Source organism: Anoplopoma fimbria, chromosome 17 (assembly GCF_027596085.1).
Source record: "Anoplopoma fimbria isolate UVic2021 breed Golden Eagle Sablefish chromosome 17, Afim_UVic_2022, whole genome shotgun sequence".
Lineage (NCBI taxonomy): Eukaryota > Metazoa > Chordata > Actinopteri > Perciformes > Anoplopomatidae > Anoplopoma > Anoplopoma fimbria.
Window position 1 is genome coordinate 7,200,042 of NC_072465.1, and position 20,180 is coordinate 7,220,221.

Sequence of the window (20,180 nt, forward strand, 5' to 3'; positions counted from 1 at the left end):
GATAGTCAGGACAGACGGGGGCATTCACATCATTGATCACCCCCTCTCTCTGCTATTGTCTTCTTTTAGCCTTCTGTTAATGATGCAACTGTCAATTGTATGTCAAGATTTGCTCAATTTGCACATAATGAGACGCGCACTTAACTCGTTGGCTACAATTAGGGAAGAGGGAAGAAGTTAAGCACTTAAATAAACGGTGCTCAGCGTGTAGCAAGTACAGCGTAGACAGGCTAATTTGAGGACAGGCTACCAACTGAGCTCAGAAAATCAGGGAAGTGCAAAAGAAGAGCAATGACTGGAGCAGGATCCGCCGCTTCTCAAATAAGATAACCTTGTTCTTAGACATCTAAACTTGTCAGACGATTCTGCTCCGTGTTCATAGATAACACAAAGCCATCAGATTAATGGAAGATGAACATTTTACTACATTTAACCGTCCCGTTTATTAGCAGACCGCAACTGCAAGAGGTACATTTATGTGGGATTCATTCACTTTAAAGTTGAAAAATCAAGGTTCATCCAGTTCATCTGTAAAAGTTTTTTTTCTGTAGCGTTCTCTACACAGTAGTTCAGTTATTTTCTATTTCTGTGTCATGCCAAACATCTTGACCCCATGGGACCACATGGGATTACAAGATAAGACACTGCTATTTTACAAGCAAAACGCGCAGTATATGGAGCTGCCATCTGTATTAAACATGAGCTTCTGACTTATAAAAAAACAAGACAGGGCCAAGAATGATATTGACAAATTACAGCGCAGCAAATTGGCTTGGCCTTTTACTGTGCACTAAATAAGCTTGAGTCTAAAGAGGGCTTCATTTTGAAGAGGTGGGTCTGTGTTTAGGGATAGAAAGGCAATCATCATTTCCCTCTCTTGTTCAACTATTAATAAAACTTTTTTTCCTTTGTTACACTGAAATCATATAAATTATTATTCACTATGAAATGGGGAGGAACCAATGGGTAACTCTCATGTTGACAGTAACTGCCACTAACCAAACAGGGGCATTAAATCCATCAATTATACTACCCCATCGTCTCAAGAACAGCAACCATATAGATCATTACATGAGTTACTGTGTTTATTTTTTAGCCTTTTTTATAGTTGTGTATTCTGTACAGTGAGACATTATAATCAAGCTCACCTGGAATCCTGCAGGAGGGAAGTGGAGGTAGAGAAACATAAAAAAAAAACAATCAGACTCACCCTAAAGTGCTGATAAATCCATTGGTGGAGCCCTCTGCATACAGGGAACAAATGTCCCCAATATGGAGGAAACTGGACATCTTGTCCGACATGGCTCCTCAGGGTTGATTACAACTGCAAAAGATTGACACAACAAGGTCTTTAGAACAGTCGCCACACACAGTGGAGCTCAATCCAATCACACATTTCACTCCGCTCATCAATTAAGCGATTAACAGAAAATGAACAAAAGATAATTCTAATAATCAATCGTTCCAAAAATACTAATGCATCTTGCAGCTCCATGTTCCTGCGCACAAAGGTTGTCAATTGCTAAATAAGTTGAAAAGACTTAAAACAAAACAGTTATGATCATTTAGGGGGATCCATCATTACTTGACACGCACTGCTTCTGCTGGAGTTTATGATCGGTCTGGGTTCAAAGTAGACCATCTGAATATTGTTATTTCCATCCTCAGAGCACCACCTACTGTAAGATCATGAGTGACTAATGCAAGAAGAGAAATAACATTCAAATCATATCATTTACATTAGATATAAGTACCTAAGCAATAAAGCTAATCTTTGTTCTTCTATGGATGTGGACTGTGTATTTGTATTAGAATGGCTTCGGTCCTTTAAAGCATAGCCTACATGTATAAGACAAATACCATGACAGAGTGGTAGAGTTGATAGACTGCTCAGCTTTACAGCTTATTTGATGTGGACACATTTTTGTGTAAAACACAATGCATAGAAGTATTAGGACTGAAACAATGGAAAAACACCTGCCAAGAAAACTAAGCCAAAGTTTCTTTGTGCACTGTGCTATTGTTAGCTGTGTGACACCAATAGCCTACATGTACATCTTACATTTAGGTCACCTTTTCTTCAGTCTGTGTCCAGGTTGAAAGACTATAAACGTGTGTAAAAAATAATGCACTTATTGAAATTAAGCAATGGGGGGGTTTCTTCCTTTTTTGGTTGACAATGACATTTTTACCGTAATTGTATCTTAAAATGTGGCATAAACGTACAGTGTGCAGCACGGTAACAACAAATGAAAAGGTCTTGAAAGGAGTAAAGCACAAAATATGACGTGTCATTAAATATACGTTTATTTTCAAAAAACATATCGTTCGTACCGCGTGAAGTTGAAGGTCATCTTTACCAAGTTTAAGACGCTCCTTCTAACTCCGTACTACTGCGACACAAAGTTTGTATTCTGTTCAGCAGAGCCCATTGCCACGACATGTGAAGTGATGTGAACACCTCGTGAAACTCGAACAGTTCTCTTTATCTGGGACGCCAAATGGCAGACACAAACGTCTGCTAGCTAAATCAAACGTCAAGCCGCCTCTCTCCTCAGCACACGGGCTGCAGCAAAACAACAGCAACAAATGAAAGCGTGGGCTACTTCCTTGACAGGGATGCTCACACAAGCTCGCTTGACAGAATGAACAATGCCCTTGCTGGAGAACTACAGACGGGTGAGGACTTTACCTGGCAGAGATGGAAAAGGAGGCGACAGAGAGAAAGGCGTGAAGAAGTGGGTCAGCACAGGATAATTTCCACAGCGCTATCCTCGGTTAAGTCCATGGTGGTGAAACTCCAGGTGAGAGCAGGCTGAGCGGCGTTATCTCTGACAGCTGAATGCGTCCTCGGCAACAATCCGCTTCTTACCTCCTCCACATGTCACCGCGGAAACGCCCCTTTCGTTACTATTTATATGGCAGCGGAGCTCTCTGGGTAATGTAGTTCCTTGGGAATTTGAAACTAATGTCACATGCAGTGCTCTTAATTAGTATCTGATACTCAAATTTGATAGAACCAAGCTTGTTTTATTTTAGTATTTAGATTTTTTTTTTTTTTTTTTTTTTTTTTTTTTTACATGAGGTTTTTATCTTAGAGGATTAGAGAGACTGGTGGCCTTATTTGATTTAGTTTAATTCAATTAGCCTACTTTGTTCATCCCAAGTAGAGCACACATCTCAATAAAACACATACAGTACCAGTCAAAAGTTTGGACACACCTTCTCATTCAACTACTTTGAAGAATCTAAAATATATAACATATTCTGGTTTGTTGAGCATTTGTTTGTTTACCACATAATTCCATATGTGTTCCTTCATAGTTTGGATGTCTTCAATATTAATCTACAATGTAGAATTTAAAAAAAAAGAAAGAAAGAAAAGCCATTGAATGAGAAGGTGTGTCCAAACTTTTGACTGGTACTGTATGACAAAATCATACAATATAGATGTTTTGTTTTTCTCAATTTACTAACTAGTATTATCACAAAAATAGTAAATAGTAGTAGTAAGTACTGTATTTGTGTAATAACCATAGCAGTGTGACAGATGTACTGATATCGACAGATAGATTCTGACAACTATGGATTGCTAGCCAATAATGTACAGATATTCATGCTCCCCGGAGGATGAGTCCCACTGACTAAGGTGATACCTTAACATTGGTCACATTATTCTGTCAAATATCTCTTCATCTCCTAGAGTGATTGGCAAACATTTCCGATGACGTATCCTGCTATGACTGAGGAGATCTTTCCCATAGTGCCATCATCAGTTCATAGTTTCCATTGGTCTAATACTTTGGTTTATGTCCAAATAGGTGCAAATTCAAAATCAGTAAACACCCAAACATTATCCCTGCTAAGCATCATGTCAACATGTCATTGTGACCAACAGCCTGAGGAAGATAGCATCCATCAAGATCCACTGTGCCTAAATTCAGAGCATGTGGTGTGGCTGTTGGCTCTTGATCTTGTTTGAACCCCCATTAGCTGATACTTCCCTGATCGAAAAGAAGACAATAGGATAGACAATCCCTGCTCTGTCAGATCATGAACGTCCGGTCTTCATATAACTCCTTCAGCCGCGTAACATGTTGTGGACTATAGTGAAGATGTCTCTGAATGATCAAATCCATGTGACTGGAGGTTTTTGTCAATGCTTGCATTATTTCACATATAATGTCAAAAACAGAAGCACCCATACGGCCACATACAAAGAGGGGCTCGTGCTGTGAGTGTCAAAGTGTGAAAGGACATGAGATAAAGACATCAGTTGTCTGTGCTGCCTCCTGTCAGAAACACTGACACGACCACTGGCGGTCAGATTTGCGACGAGGACATGCTTGTTTGTTTAGCATTTCTTTTTTCTTTCTTTTTTCCCATTCCATACTCTTACAGATGGTTTTGCTCATGGACCACCAGGTTTCCACGTTTGTACTTTAAGCTTTGGAAACCTAAGCCTCACAACTTTGAGTGATCTGGTTTATTTGCGGTTGACCTAATAAAATCCGACTTTGACATTTTCAGCTACTAGAATTGGAACACACTTGCGTGCTGAAAAATTCAGAATTATCATTGTAGGATACTGAACTCATAAATAACTTGCCATGTGCACAAGATAAAGTGCGGGCTGACCGCCCTCACAATAATCCTATAATAATTCTTCCAAATTAGTGAAAAGGCTCATGTCCAGTTTCTCCACAAAAGCCTGCAAATGTTAGATGGTTGCATTTGAAAATGTGTAAAAGCTTGATTATTACTAATTATTCCTAATTGCAACCTGAATGAGAGAGAGAGAGATAGAGTGAGAAAGAGAGGAGTACAGGAAGAGAAAGAGAAAGAGCACTTTCATCCCTAAAATGGGCTCAGTGGCATTAACCACACCAGTTGATGGGCTGTTAATTTGGTTTCTAAGCTACAGAATCACGAGTGGAGTAAGTGGGGCTACACAAGTGTTCATTACCATAAAAGTGCTTCTCCTCTTTTTCAACATTCCACATCTGCTTCTCATCGGGCACAGTGAGGCCTTTGAGATGTAAATGTCTACAGATTGCTATGTTGTAGTCTGAGCCCCCCCCCCCAAAAAACACTTTAATGTGCTACATTCCCGGTGTTGACAAAAAACCCGGCTCTGATATGATGCAGTGGTGGAAGAAAACATGTATTATTCATGTGACTCCACTCTTTGTACTTTTGCAATCTGTCATCTTTATCAAATTATATCACAAATTATATCAAAAGTGCCTTCAAATCCACTTAAGTAGAAATAGACTAAGCTACTCCCTTTGTGGAGTCATTATCAACACGAAAGGAAGAATGGAAGAAAAGTGCTTCGCCTCAGAGCATCGTTCTCTGACACTGTGTCTAAATATGATGGTGTCACAACATCACAACATCACAATATCGACGAGAATAACCTTTTACTCTATTGAAAGTATTTCCAGGCTGTGTATAAATTTGACATAAAGTGAAGTTGAATACAGATCACTGAGTACTCAGTTGTCATGGATACAGTGTACAGACGACTGGCTACCATTCTACCACAGAGGGGGGGAAAAAAAGGTTTGTATATATACATAAAACTGGTCATAACTGCTGCTGTGTCTGTGGATTGTAGCTATGGTTTGATTTCATAAACATAACGCTTTGTTTGTTCTGGGTCATTATAGCACCTTTACTGAACATGAAGAGCTTTTCTGCTGCCAGAAGGCTTCCCCAACACGTTGCATAACCTCCACAGATTGTTTTTCGAAAATACCGTAAGGGTCATGAAAAGGCCGGCTGACTTAAAGGCATGGGCCCGTTTTTTCTTAACAGAATTAATACATGACTAACAAACGAGTGAATACGGAATCTGCAAGCTCGGAAAAAAGCACCAGTGGCAGACGGATGACAAAATGCAGCGGCCATCCGCTTGAGTGCAGATTGTGAGATTTGTCATTGTGCATGTGTTAGAGCAAGTATTCTCCTGTGCAGATCCAGGCCTTCCCTAAGCGCCGATGAGTGGGCACAATGGTTGGTAGTTTTCTTGTCTGAGGCTCCGATAGTCCTCTGTGTGGGCCATCTAATCCTGGCATTCATCAGAAATGTCGAGAGCATATATCAGGAACAAAGAGTCTCCTGTGTTTTCTTTTTTTTCCTCTTTGGAAGGAATATTAAATCTTGATTTCATATCAGAACCCATATGACTTTGTTAATAGGAGAAATGGAGGGCTCTGTAACTCTTTAAACAACATGGTGGCCCCAAACTGCTGCTCTGGATCTGGGACAGCAAACCACTGAAGACTTGATGCCGCTGGGAGTGAGCGCCGATAATGGCTTATTAGCAATTTCAAGCTAAATGTGGAATATCTTTCAACTGATATCCACTTATATTCTGTACAGATTGATCCATTTGACAATTTAAACTCTATTATTGGAGCTCTGTCAACTGGAACAATGACTCGAGGCTTACAAACAACAGTCTATTATCCTCTTTCTCTGTCTGTGTCTGCCAGCCTGTTTGAGCCTGTGACGCGTACGCAGACCGTACATCCACCTACTGTACCTGTAAAGCCGAGCCAGTCCCACAGTCAAAGCTTAAAGCGGTTTACCATACATCAGTTTCCTCAAATCATGGCACGTGTTGCCACAGTTAACTTCTTCTTTTACAGACCGCCTGCAACCGCTGAGCGAGAGAGCCTACAGCTGAACAAACCGGCGACTAGATGTGTTCCTAATTTTTTAACAACTTCAACTTGCCTGCGAGACAACAGGTATTGAAAAAGCACCCTAGTATAAAGTAGAGATCTACCTCACTAAAAATAAAAGACAATTATACTGGTGTAATGGCCTGCGTATTCCCAATGGAAATAGTCTGATTAGACCAGCTGCAGAGATATTCTAATTAGGCCTTGTGATTTTGTGGCAGAACTTGTTACCAGTGTAGGAAAAATAAGTTCCAGTTGGTTCTCTTATGCCACTCTGGGTGAAGAAGTTTATTAGTGATAACGGTGTTAGTGATGACATTTTGTGTGTGCATGTTTTAAGATATTCTTCTCTGTGAGGATTTGACAACAGGCTGCGCACTGATCAATTAGCGAGTCCCCCTCTTCATAAGCACTGTGCACAGACAGGAGGGTCACTCCACCTCATCCCCTTGGTTACGGCATAATCAATATGCAAGACCATACATAAACAGCAGGGGGGGGATTATCTGTCAGATGTTTGATATGTGGAGACAGATACTATTACATTTTCCTGTTTGCGCTAATCCTGCTGAAGGAGAGCGACATCCAAGCAGGCAGTGGTCTGAAGTCACCTATTTAACCTGCAGAACATGTCCAGTAAGCTGCTTTAACTGCATGTAATCCATCAGGATCAGCAGGGTTGGAACAGTCCTCACAACCCTTCACTACACTTCACTATAACTTACCTGGTTATCTAAATCAGGTTTTGCTCGTAAATATTAAATAGTATATATATATATAAAACATGAAAAAAATGAAAATGCATAATTGTTCTGACTGTATTTTTTTTTTTTTTTGCACCTTTAATTATTAAATAAATGTAATATAATGAAATGTAGCTTCTTCACCTAACAGTAACTGAATACATAAAGTAATATAATTAAACAACGTTACAGTGCATATTTCCAGAGTGAAAACAAAGCCTGTGCTGGAGGCTGCAAAGGTGAGACAGAACTGGTAATGGGATTGTCACAGTTTGTCAGCAAGCTTTTTGCAAAAGGTTTAAAATTGAAGTATGATACACACGTGATTAGTTTCAGCCTGACATGCACAGTAAGTGTCTCCTACTCCTACGATCGATGAGAACACCATTGTCAAGTGCATTGACACGCTTCACCGAGCATGCAGACTCAGAGGGATCATTTGAGGTAAGATTGTGACAGCAGTGGGACACAATGATGGATATTTTGTTATCTGGTGGCCATGACGGAAGCTATCATTACCAGGTTATTAAGAAAAGAATACCTTATACTCATTCCTACCTGTGTTTTCCTTTTATTTACACCTTCTAAATTCCACTCTGCCACTTTCAAGCACACTGAAGACCGCTAATGTGCACTCCTAAACTGCCAAGTTAAGAATAAGTGTGCTGTAGACATATGTAGGTGTGGTTAAGATATGCATGTAGACTGTGTGTAGGTATGCTCAGTGGTGAGGGCAGCTGTGGAGGTGGGTGATTCTTGAACTCTAGAACTTCCTGCTGTGCCCACTGCAGATGTCTTGGGCTAAATATAACTAACATCTGTGATGGGTGGAGCCAGTTTGGAAAAATAGATTGACATCCCCTTCCTCTAACACTGTGTGAACAAGTGAAGCTGCAAAACACACCCTACTCCATTAGAAACCATGTCAGAACAGGATAGGTTTCAGTTAAAAAGTCAGATCTATAAGAGAAGATGCACTTTAGGTCATTTGTGGCTACTGAGTGGCTTAACAAAAGGTTCACAGAATAATTCAATACGCACTATTTAATCTGTTTGTATCTAGTCAATACAACAGAAACACAAACAAATCATTGAAAACTACAAGCACCATGTGGTTCAAAGAAACAAATTATGTCATACGTTCCCAACAAAGGTAAGAGACGAAATGACTTTAGCAAATTGGACTTTGAGATGCCCTTGCCAGCTGAGGCCCAGCGGATAGCTGCTGTTTTTTTGTTCAATCTTGGGTTTTTTTCTCGACTTGGCTGCAGGATTCAAAGCAAGGACATCTGCTCCCTCATCAGAGAGGTGCTCTATTTTTGAACAAATGGACTGCCAGTTGTAATTTCTCCACTGGTCAGTCATCCTGAAATAGTGTCTCGCTCCTTTGTCGATGTGATGCATGGCTTCTCATCAAAGTGTATCTTTGTATCTTTTGTCCTTTCAAGCTTCACCTGGCAAGACATTTAGGCAGAAGTCTCATTAACCTAAATTAAAGTGCGGCAGCAACACTGCTTTTTGGCAGGATTAAACCAACGATATATACGGAGTCATTTTGTGAGCTTTAAAGGTGCCGATACGCTGTCACCTATGGACAGTCACTGATTAACTTTTACCAATCTTTAATATGTTACGGTAAGCTTAACAAATGCGGTATCAATCTTCTCATCTAACTCTCCAAAAGTAAGCCAATACGCATAGTTCCCAAAAATGTCAAACTATGTATTTCAATGACTAATTATTAGAGAACCTAGCAAGAGCAAGTGTAATAGGACCTCAAGCAGTAAACTACAAGCCTGTGTTTGTTGTTGGAAATATCCTCTCGTTGCTCACAGAGGTTAAATCTTTGCCGGAATGATAGCCGATGAGTGCCAAGATTGAAAAGAGCAAAATTCAATGAGCTCCTTTTACAGACAGAATTATTACATTTGATCTTTTGCCTCACTTTTGCATTAAACACCATGTTGCAATATTTCTGGGTGTTATTATTTTCCAAACATTTGTTGCCTTTGCAAGTTTAAGCCACCCAGAATAACATACCATTCAGACAATAGTCTTCTAAAAACATTTATTTCCCTTCAGAGAATTATTTTTTCGGAGATGGGATACCCACGTTCTGTCTCTCGAGAGACCAGTGCTCCTGCACTGTAAGGCATCATTGACGTGTTTGTTTTTGTACGGAGGGGGGTGTGGAGCGGGTTTCGGTGGGGATGTACACCTCATGTGAATAACTGGTGGTTGCTAGGTGACCATCCTGGAAAGGAGCCATTCATTCGCAGCGCAGCTCTTCCACAGTCAGGATTTGAGAACAGCCTTGGTTGCACCTCCGAAACCAACCGCTGCTGTCCAAATCACCTCCTGTACGCATAGCCGGTTGCCATAGGGATCCCAGGGACATCTGACTCACAAAATGACACTAGCCATGCATTTTTTATACTCGTAGTAGGGCAGTGGAATCTGATTTATCACAAAGGCACAACAAATTGGGCCACACTTTGAAAGGATTCATGGGTGCCTCTTGTATCCAAATTATAAATCAGATCTATCGGTAGCAGAGGTAAAATACCACAGCACTGCACACAGGATTTAGCTGAAGGTGGAGAGAGAAACCCTGACCCAGAACCTTCCATACATTTCTATACTTTGGTTTGAGAAATGCCTGGGTGTTGCCCTAGTTTTTCCCCAAGGCCACAGTTGCAGTTAACATCCATTTTTATCTGATAATATACAGCATCTATCAAAAATATATATATTTTCTACTGCTGCTCTGGCTGTTCTTTCTCTCGGATTAAAGGCCGTATCATCTACTTAATGCTTGTACAAACATGAGAGTGGGATCAGTCTTATCATTTAACTCCTGGCAAGACAGATAATAAAACGTTTTTTCAAAACTATTCCTTTAAATTGAGTTTTAAATGTTTTCTGAGTGTAGATCAGATCATGTACAATGCAAAGAGAAGCCAATTTCTGAATAAAAATAAGAAAATCTCAGGTTACCCTCGCAGAGGAAAGAATATAGGTCAAAACACAAAAACAAATCAACTTGACATCAGTCTCCGATCGGCAGAGGGCTTTCATTCCCCCCCCCCTCACCATTGGGTCTCTCTCAGGCCCAGTGTGGCTGCAGCACTGGTCCCATTTCTGGATGAAACACGGTCTCCATCCTCATTAACCCAGATGTGGATATTAATAAGATGAAAGCAGGTCTAGACTAGATAACAGGGCAGGTTGAGCAGAGAGGGTCCTGGTTTCAGAATGGTCACAATGAAGTGGGACACCTTCGCCCCTCCTTTGTCAGGGGAATAAAGTCTGTTCTATATTAAAATATACCCCCTGGCCCTTTTTAATTGGTCCCACCTCTCTTGAGGTTTGAGCGCAATGAGAGAAGCTGAGAATATCTACAAGAAGAGGCTGCATGAAGATAGAAGAGAAATGTCAAGTTGATCAAAACATATTCAGGTTATTTCTTTAACTGAGCATTTTGGTGACATCTTATCGCTAACAAGCTTCAGCATCTGAAAAAGTATAAAGATCAATTCTGTAGCCAGTGTGGCTGATAATGGAAACCTATTGAACATCACCCCTTCAATCTCTGTCAGTGCGAATGATGCTTCTGCTCCTTCCTGATTTAATGTGTGGTGTGAGAAATGGGATTTTAATGTGCCAGGACAAGATGACAGCTGCAAGATTGTAAATCTGGTGGGAAACGTCTTATAATGGAAAAAAACATCCCCTGGTAGATTAAATGAATTGTACCAGAACAGGACAGGAACATCAACAAGTTTACTCTCTCGGAAAAATAAAATCTTGTTTTGGTTTTCATTGCATCATCTTACATTGAGTGGGAGACAGCGGAGCGTCGGAAGATACTGGCGGGACCACAGGAAGCGATGATGGACTCAGACATGACTCATCCAGCTGATTGTGTTCATGGAGCCATTAACCAGTTGCATTATCTTCTTCTAATTAGTTTTTGGATTGACCAAGATGTTGGAGAAGCGGAAAATAGGCAGAGAGATAACTAAATAGAGATAGTTTTAATATAAAATCTTTTCTCTTGACATTCACATAAAAACACACATGATATCAAACAAAAATTTTGATCATTCCCGGTTGATAATAGATAAATCTAATGGAAGGAACTGAGCACAATTGTTTGCACCACAGTGGCACTCTTTCCTCTGGAGCCCATGTGTCCTACTGGCCTGTATGTCAGCGTCCCTTTGTGTGGACAGCAGCTCTACGGGGAGTTGGTTACTGTATCCACCCGTGTAGTCAAACGTCAGCTCCTCTTGCGCATCAATGTTCCGTCCGGCAAACAGCGCCAGCCGAGGAACCACTGAGTGCACACGGACCGGCTGCATGAACAGGTTGGGCTGGCACGAGTGGTTGAGGAAACGGCCTACGTTTCCCACCGCGGCAGGGTCCACGAACGTCTCGGTGACGGAGCCCGTGCCCGCGTGCTCCCTCACGGCAATGATGTAGTTATTTTCCTCGGCTCTCTGGGAAAGCTGTCTGCGACGGGCCTCCTCGAGACCGATCACCTCTCCTGCATACTCGCACACAAACGTCCCATGTGGGATTGCCTCTAGTGTCCGCACTCCCCACCCCCTGTTCTCTGTGCTGCAAACCTCCAACCGGAGCCTCACCCCTACCTGCACCACCCGGTTAGAGCAGGCATCGCTGCAGGTGCAGAGGGCATTACACTCAAACACAGGCGAGCAGTAACCAGAGTCTGTTTGGTTGAGGTTAAGCAGTGTGCCATTGATGTCGTACCCACGGCCATGTGTCTGCAGGCAGGAGCAGTCCTCGGTGCAGCAGGAGGGGGACCGGCAGGAGCATCCAGGAAGGGTGACCTCACTGGGGTCAGTGCTGCAGCCTGGTCCCTGAATGTTATCTGGGGAATACTGAAGAGGGACAACAAAGAGCAGTTCAAGTTTAACTTTAGAACTATAAATAACAAAAACACTGTCAGAAAATTCAGTCTGCAACTATTTTCATAATCGATCAATCATTTGTTACGTTCTGCTGTTTGTTTTTATCCTACGTTATAATAAACTAAACTTAACTTTGGGTTTTGGAATGTTGATCAGGCAAAACAAGACATTTGAAGACACCTACTTGAGATTTATGAAAATGTGAAAGTCATGTTAAAGACTGAAATATCAATCAAGACAATAATAAGTTAGTTGCAGGACTAGTTTTAGAGCAGCGGTCTGAATGCTTTGCGACTGCAAACTTGAAACCTATTTCTTTACTTAGTCAACCACATTACCACATTCAACAGTTTCACCACAATCAGCGGTCAAGATGAATAACATGTGCATAAAACGTTGAAAAAAAATAAGCAACATTATAAAGCAGTCAGAACAGTCTTATAGAGCAGGGTGAGCGAAGATTGTTAACTAGGACAGCATTAGGACTTTATTGTAGTCAGAGGATGTGTCTGTAGCCTGTAATGATTTGCTGTCATCTGCTGGTAAAACAGTATATTTCATTTGATAGAGTTTTATCACCTGCAGGTTTTGGTTTGTTTTTGCCACAAGCAGGTTTTCGGGACAAAGCCCAAGCAGGACTTTGAGATTATTCTTTCAACGCTGTCACAATAAATAAAAGACATTATTACACGTACATTATTATGACATCATTAAGGTGTTTATTTATATGATCTCATATATTTCCAAACACATGTCAATTATGTATTTTTTGCAGTCGATTTCTTGCAATCCTAAAGCTTTTATATAAATATATTTATTAATTTATTATAAAGCTATAAAATATATCACATATGAATTTGGAAAATCCATACTTAATATTGATATTGATAGAATTCCCCATGTACTATAAATATAAGCCACATCACAATATCTCCACAATTCTTGCTTTTCACAACTTATTTATTAGAGCCCGATCGATATACGAGTCGATACTATTTTACTGCAGATATAATAGTACCAGTGTATGTGCTGTCTGATAAATAACAAAGATATCGTCACAACTTATGGTCACAATTCTTTAAACATAACATACTGTTTGATTATTGGTAATGGTTGGGATGTAGTATCTAATAATGATCTATTATCATGTCAGATCAAAGTGATTTAAACAGGAGTGACACTAGTGACCTACAGCATCATCATCATCATCATCATCATCAAGCAGCTCTTGGATGCATCTACTGTATGGTACGCCTGTTCTCACTGTAGATCCGTTCTGATTGGTGGACTCAGTTGTGTTGTCATGCAGGTTTATCCTCTGGTTTAGAACAGATACAGATGGGAGGAGGTCACACTGTCAGCTGGCGTATCAATAGGCTGCTGCACAGATGCTCCAGTGACGGAGAATAGGTCTTTTGACATGTTGCAGTAGGAAAAACGCAGGCGGTAATAATGATCTTTTGCCACAGTTTTAGCTTGATGGTAATAGACATGCTAGTAACACCTGTGTTTATTCGAAAGTCCGCTGTTAAAAAAGGTCTTTTTCAGGAGACAATAACTGTTATCGGTAACGTGTGTTGTTTGTAATTTGTAACTTCCGACCCATAAAGCTTCTTATGTATCAAATTGAGATATTCGTTATACACAGACTAGACTACGACACTCCTCTCGCCCATGAACGTAATAGATACTACGGTGCAGTCCGTGGTTAAATGGTTCAACCAGAGAGAGACGTGCTACGTTACGTTACCTGGAATTCAGGAAACGTCATCACGGTGGAACTCCGCTCGATTAGAACGGGGACGTGTTCGAGGCCGTTGCTCAGATCCACACGTCTGTCAAAACTCATATCCCAAGTTTTCTTCTTTTTTTCTTTTTTTTTTTTTTTAATGAAGCAGCAACCGGTCAGCTGGGATGTGTAGGACCCAAAATTCAAACCCAGAAGCTGTAACTTCCGGTGGTTTAATGACGGGCTAGCTCCCTCTATGGGCGTGTTTGTATTATTACGCCACTGTAATTATGACCCATGTGGTTTGACCATGCTGCACGGTGGTGTAGTGGTTAGCACTGTCGCCTCACAGCAAGAGGGGCCTGGGTTCAATTCCCGGGCTGGACAACCTTCTGTGTGGAGTTTGCATGTTCTCCCTGTGTCAGCGTGGGTTCTCTCCGGGTTCTCCGGCTTCCTCCCACAGTCCAAAGACATGCAGCTTAGGTGCATTGAAGACTCTAAATTGCCCGTAGGTGTGGATGTGAGTCTGAATGGTTGACCTGTCCAGGGTGTACCCTGCCTTCGCCCATTGACAGCTGAGATAGGCTCCAGCACCCCTGCGACCCTTAACTGGATAAGCAGGTTACGGAAAATGGATGAATGGATGAATGGTTTGACCATCTGGTCTCACTCAGGACAAAATGGGCTGCAGCAGCTCATTAAGGACACATTCAGCACAGCACGAGATAATGGTTTCATCTAAACTACTGTGAGTGTGAAACTGGAGAGCATTCGAAACGATACGAGCGACCTCACAGTCCCAGACCTCTTTATTCTGTTTTATTCATAGGCACAAGCACTGTTATAGCATTCAAAAGTGTACTAAGACAACTGCAGTTACATCATGTGGCCTGCAGATGGCAGGACTAGTTAGGCAAAGCACTCGTGCTCCTCTCTTGTGAAGCCACAACTGAAAAGAGAGAGAAATAGATGTTTGGACAATACACAATCAACACAATCAATTGAAACAAATGCCAAACAATTGAAATTGAATTAGAGTGCATGAAATATGCTATCCTCTTAAACGGCTATACCTAAGTCTTCTTCAATGACGAAGCCCACTTTTACACTTCCTTTCTCAAGATAAAGCACATTAAATGCTAGGGAGGATTTCGACAACCCCCCTAAGTCTTCTTCAATGACGAAGCCCACTTTTACACTTCCTTTCTCAAGATAAAGCACATTAAATGCTAGGGAGGATTTTCCGACAACCCCACATGGGCAAAAAATTGAAGCATGGCCGTGTGAGAGTGTGGGAAGCTTTGGTTTCATAGAAGACCAGACTAAAACACAGGAAGACATGAATAGTCATGACTCAAGGCCTTTGCACACTGAAGTTCAGTTACATAATTCAACTGTGGTGTATATGTCAAATGATTTCTGACTGCTATACAATTATTTGTGCATTGAATGGTCTCCAGAGTGGAGAATGAATAGTCATCTTGTTTTTAATGTCATTCCTTTTTTTCTTTTTAAGGAGACACTGAAAGTTCTGAGTGTGTTTCCATGCCTTTCTATGGGTGTTGTGTAATTCATATGCAGTGGTTTATTCTCTGGTGGTTATCCGAGGCAGATGTGGGGGAGGTCACATTGTCAGCTGGCATTTCCATGCTGCACACAAGTGACCAGGGATTTTCCTTTGAGAATCATCCTTCATCTTTGTCCTTGGGCAACATTAGCGCTGTCAGTTGTTTGTCCCGCGGCTGGGTTTCTCATTTTGCATACTCAATCGCAAGCTGAAAACGTAAGAAGAAATTGATACAAGTATTTAACAATAAACTTGATTGACCGATTTGACAACAACAGAGGTTGGTGCTGGAAAGAATGTGGTATTCATCACTCAATTGTGCCCCACAATCAGATCTTCCAAGATGAAAAGATTTCAAAGTACATGACAGACATTTGAACCATCTTACTTTAGTGTATTAGCATTCTAACTATCTAGTGCTAACACAAGTTCAAATTTCGACCTAATGGTGGCGCTAGTTATAAAACTAAACATATCTGTAGCAGATTTCATGGCAATCCCTCCAACACTTGACAAGGTAGTTCAGTCAGACGCACAAACATCAATCTCATGTTGCTGCAAAAGAGGAATAGTCAGGGAATGACCTAAGCTGTTCAACCTCTGGGAAGTGTGGGGTGTCTGTCAAGATGGAAATAAAAAGTTATCATTCTCATAGTCTTTTTGTATGAAATGAACGTAGTCACCATGATGACACCCATTAGTTTGTGAACCACTGTTTTGAAGCCTCGTGTTCAGTATTTTGGCTGTTGCCATCTTGGTTTTTGGTAGTCACCATCTTGTTTATTCGCAACCAGAATTGACATGAGAGGGTGGAGCTAAGTACAACCGAATGATGAATAAGGCATTTTTAGGCAACCAAAAAGGTTACAATTAACTTTCAGGATCTAAAACACTCAACACACACAAAAGGTTAAAGTTCCAAGAGAAAAACGCGGACAACTCCCAGACCGGACAATGGCGTGGGAGCAGCCTGTCAATCACACGCCCTAAAGCATACAATGCTTTATGGTCTATTTTACTGTAATGGGACCATCATTTACTAAGTGAACATCATGCTGCATTGAAGAAGACTGGAAACTAGCAATTGAGACCAAAACTCATGTTCACAATGTTTACTGAGGAAATATATCAAGTGAGAAGTACAGTCGTTTTTCTCATAGATTTTGGATGCAGTCAGATTTATTTTTTCATCCAGAGGAGTCGCCCCCTGATGACCGTTATAGAAAGAGTGCAAGTTTAACACACTCCTTGGCTTCACTTCACAGACCGGGAGGTTGCTGCCTAATCAGACTGTAGTTTATACATCCACCCACTTATAATTGATATATATTGAAAAATACATCTTCCAGCAACAATTTACAAAAACAATGTGTGAAAGCTGACTAGAATTTTTTTTATATTAAAATAACTTGTTTTTATTAGGGCACGGGGCGGAAACCATTCCACCTAGATATTCTTGTGTTCATTAATTTCTTTGGTCCTTAATTAAGGCCTGAATACTAATTCTGATGAGTGCATTATTAAGGATTTGGTGAAAGAGTTGCATAATCTGGCTCAAGTGCCCCCTATTTTAGAGCAGTAATAATACACTGTATTTTCCATTGCTCAATCTAAACATTGATCATGTGATTTTTAACAATGTTTTGAAAACTTGAGGTTCATTTTGGGTGAATACCTTAATTAAATAATCTAACATATGTCCACTTCCTTTAGTCTTTAAAATGGCCTCTCCTGGTGTATATAATATGACTTGACATTGTAGATCCCATTGTGTCGTCTGACAATGGGGTGAAACGGCTTCCCTTGCTCCAAACGAACCAGGTTGTTGGGGTTCTTTAATAAACCCCGTTGTCAGGGATCCTCTGGCTTTAATGAGAACACACACACACACACACACACACACACACACACACACACACACACACACACACACACACACACACACACACACACACACACACACACACACACACACACACACACAGAGAGAGAGAGGAGCTGAACTTTTGAGGCAGGACTACAATTGGTTGGGGAGTTAATGAACCAGAGGCATGATAGAGCATGTTCTCTGGGGAGATTATCAACAACAGTCCAGCACTCCCTCTGCTACTGTGCTGATTGACTTGGCCTCAAATTGGCTGCGATGCCTCACACAGCTTGTGAGGAGAGCTGCGCCGCGGCCTAGCGGATGCACTCTTGTCTGGTCTGACAGTGGGGGAACAAAGGAAATTTCAAAGGTTTCCCTCCTCTGCCTTTGTCAGCCTGAGTAGGCATGATTATAATGAGTTGACCCCAGAGGTTTCAAAGGAGCTTTTTTTCTGTCTACTCCACTGGGTTCATCAAAGGCCATCAAAAGCGATGAAACAAACAGGGAAACAGAGAGGAATGGAAAACTCAAGGATCGCGGTGTGAAATCAAGGTGAAAAAACACAAGAAAGAAAGATTGAAATACACTAACAAACAAAATTTCACTGCGTTCAAACTTTTGAGTAAAAACACAATGCGCCCCCTGCAGCAGTGTTCCCATGAGACTCCTATGGGTGCCTTCCTCCGCTGCCAGGCAACTGCGGTGACAGTGTGATTCACTCACATGACAAGATCTTGCAAAGCAATTAAGCGAGGACTCAAGCCTCCTGAGGCAAGTTACATATTTAGCTCTTCACTCCGAGTTTGAAGAATGAATGAAGTTTGTTAGAAAAGACTGTACACAGATAAACAAGATTTGAATTTCTTTATTGAAACTTTTTGCTCTTCTACCAAGACAAAACACGGCATACCCATGAAAAACTGGAATTACGACACAAACAGCAGGACAGTTATGATCACATAGATTCTTGTTGAAATTTGACATTCTGTCTTTCTGTCATTTGAGATTATTTGTGGATATTATTTCAAAAGCTTAAAATCGTGTTGGTAAATGGTAAATGGACTGTAAACTCAGGGTGCTTTACACTACATGTCTATTTACACCATTTCACACACACATTTATACACTGATGGTAGAGGTGCCACCTGTTCAACAGGATCTAATCTAATGCTCATAATCACACACTAACACACCGATGGCACAGCCTTCGGAAGCAATTTGGGGTTGAATTTCATACCCAAGGACACTTTGATACGTGTACTGGAGGAGCCAGGGAATATTCTGATTAGTGGACGACCTGCTTTTCCTGCTGAGCAACAGCCGACCCTAACATGACGCCATAATTATTAGTCAGAGCTAACTGGATTTGGTTCATGTTAAAAAATGTTTCACTCTCTCAACCCCCAAACATATACACATATGGAAGGTTTTATAAGGAACATTAAATTGACAACGTCCTAAGGAAAGTGTGCATTATTTAAGGGTATCTATTGGCAGAAATTGAATATAATATTCATAAATGTTTTCTTTAGTGTATTATCAAGGAAACCGTTTAGTTTTTTAGGGTTTAGAATGAGTCCTTCATATCTACATATGGAACAGGTACCCTTCAGGGAGTCCGCCATGTTGCACCGCCATGTTTCTATGGTAGTCCACAACGGACGGGCCAAACACTGGCTCTAGAGAGAGTCTTTCATGTTTTTATGTGACTTGTAGGCCACCATAGTTCCTCTGCAGTTACCCTGGTTTTGCATTTAGTGGCTCACGTTACCAGCCTTGGAAAGGTAGGAGTTAATGGAGGGGTATTCAGTTTGTTGCAGTCTGCAACTACAGCGCTAGATGGCGCCAAATCCCATGAACTGTACCTTTAAATTAACAATACGTTGACATAATTTGTCCAATTGGTTATACCTTCGTCAATATGTAACATTGCAGCAACGTCCAACGAGGAACGTTAAATTGGCAAGGTCCTCATAATATTATCAGAATGTGGCAGACATAAAGTCATACCAGTGAAAACATTTCTACAGGGAACGTTAAACTGACAGCTGTATTAGAACGTGGCAGCCCATCATTTATCCACGTGTCAGGTAATTTCTCAGGTTGACATAAGCTTTGAAAAAAAAAGTTGTGATGAATTTTGATCAAATCAAATGACAAGCACTAAATGACAAAACAAGATTTCAAATGTTAAGGTCAAGTTTAGGTCTTCACATGTTTTATACTTATGTGTCATGCTTCATTTTCCTTTTGTTCCCATAGGTACAACGTGCACAAACACAGAGTAAAAGGGAATAACGGCAGTGCATAATCTCCAGCGATCAATGCACAGCTTTCATGAATCAAGTCAGACAGGCGTGTTCTCTGTAAAGATGTTGAATCTCTCAAGAGGTTCTGCTCTCCCGATCCAATCAATACCATTTGTCTGTTCCCACTTAGCCAGCTACGGGTCAGGGTCTGTGTTTCAAATGAGGTGTAATAATCACACATTCTCTGTCGTGCTGTGGAGAGACAAAAGAGTCTCTCCCTTCAGACAATCTGTTTTCATTCAGCTTTGTTTAAAAGACATGTTCACCGTGCCTTGTCAAACTCAGCTGGATCCTACGTTAAATCAGTGTGAAACATCATTTTCAATAAAATCTCCC

The 20,180-nt window shown here is 41.0% G+C and overlaps 2 protein-coding genes across 3 annotated transcripts in view; both read right to left on the reverse strand.

The window, feature by feature from the left end:
- itpr1b (inositol 1,4,5-trisphosphate receptor, type 1b) overlaps positions 1 to 2,859 on the reverse strand; it is an 84,356-nt gene extending 81,497 nt beyond the window's left edge. For both annotated transcript variants that reach the window (XM_054617487.1, XM_054617485.1), the window contains exons 1-2: positions 2,693 to 2,859; positions 1,211 to 1,324 (exon numbers count right to left, since the gene is read on the reverse strand). In XM_054617487.1, coding sequence (XP_054473462.1) covers positions 1,211 to 1,302 — 92 coding nt within the window. In that variant the 5' untranslated portion in view covers positions 1,303 to 1,324; positions 2,693 to 2,859. The remainder of the gene's footprint in view (positions 1 to 1,210; positions 1,325 to 2,692) is intronic.
- An 8,295-nt stretch (positions 2,860 to 11,154) lies between these two features.
- setmar (SET domain and mariner transposase fusion gene) lies at positions 11,155 to 14,316 on the reverse strand. The gene is made up of 2 exons (XM_054617579.1): positions 14,123 to 14,316; positions 11,155 to 12,342 (listed from the first exon to the last, which is right to left on the reverse strand). The coding sequence occupies exons 1-2, from the start codon at positions 14,219 to 14,221 to the stop codon at positions 11,539 to 11,541; spliced, it is 903 nt and encodes a 300-aa protein (XP_054473554.1). The 5' UTR covers positions 14,222 to 14,316; the 3' UTR covers positions 11,155 to 11,538.
- Between the last annotated feature and the right edge of the window lie 5,864 nt (positions 14,317 to 20,180).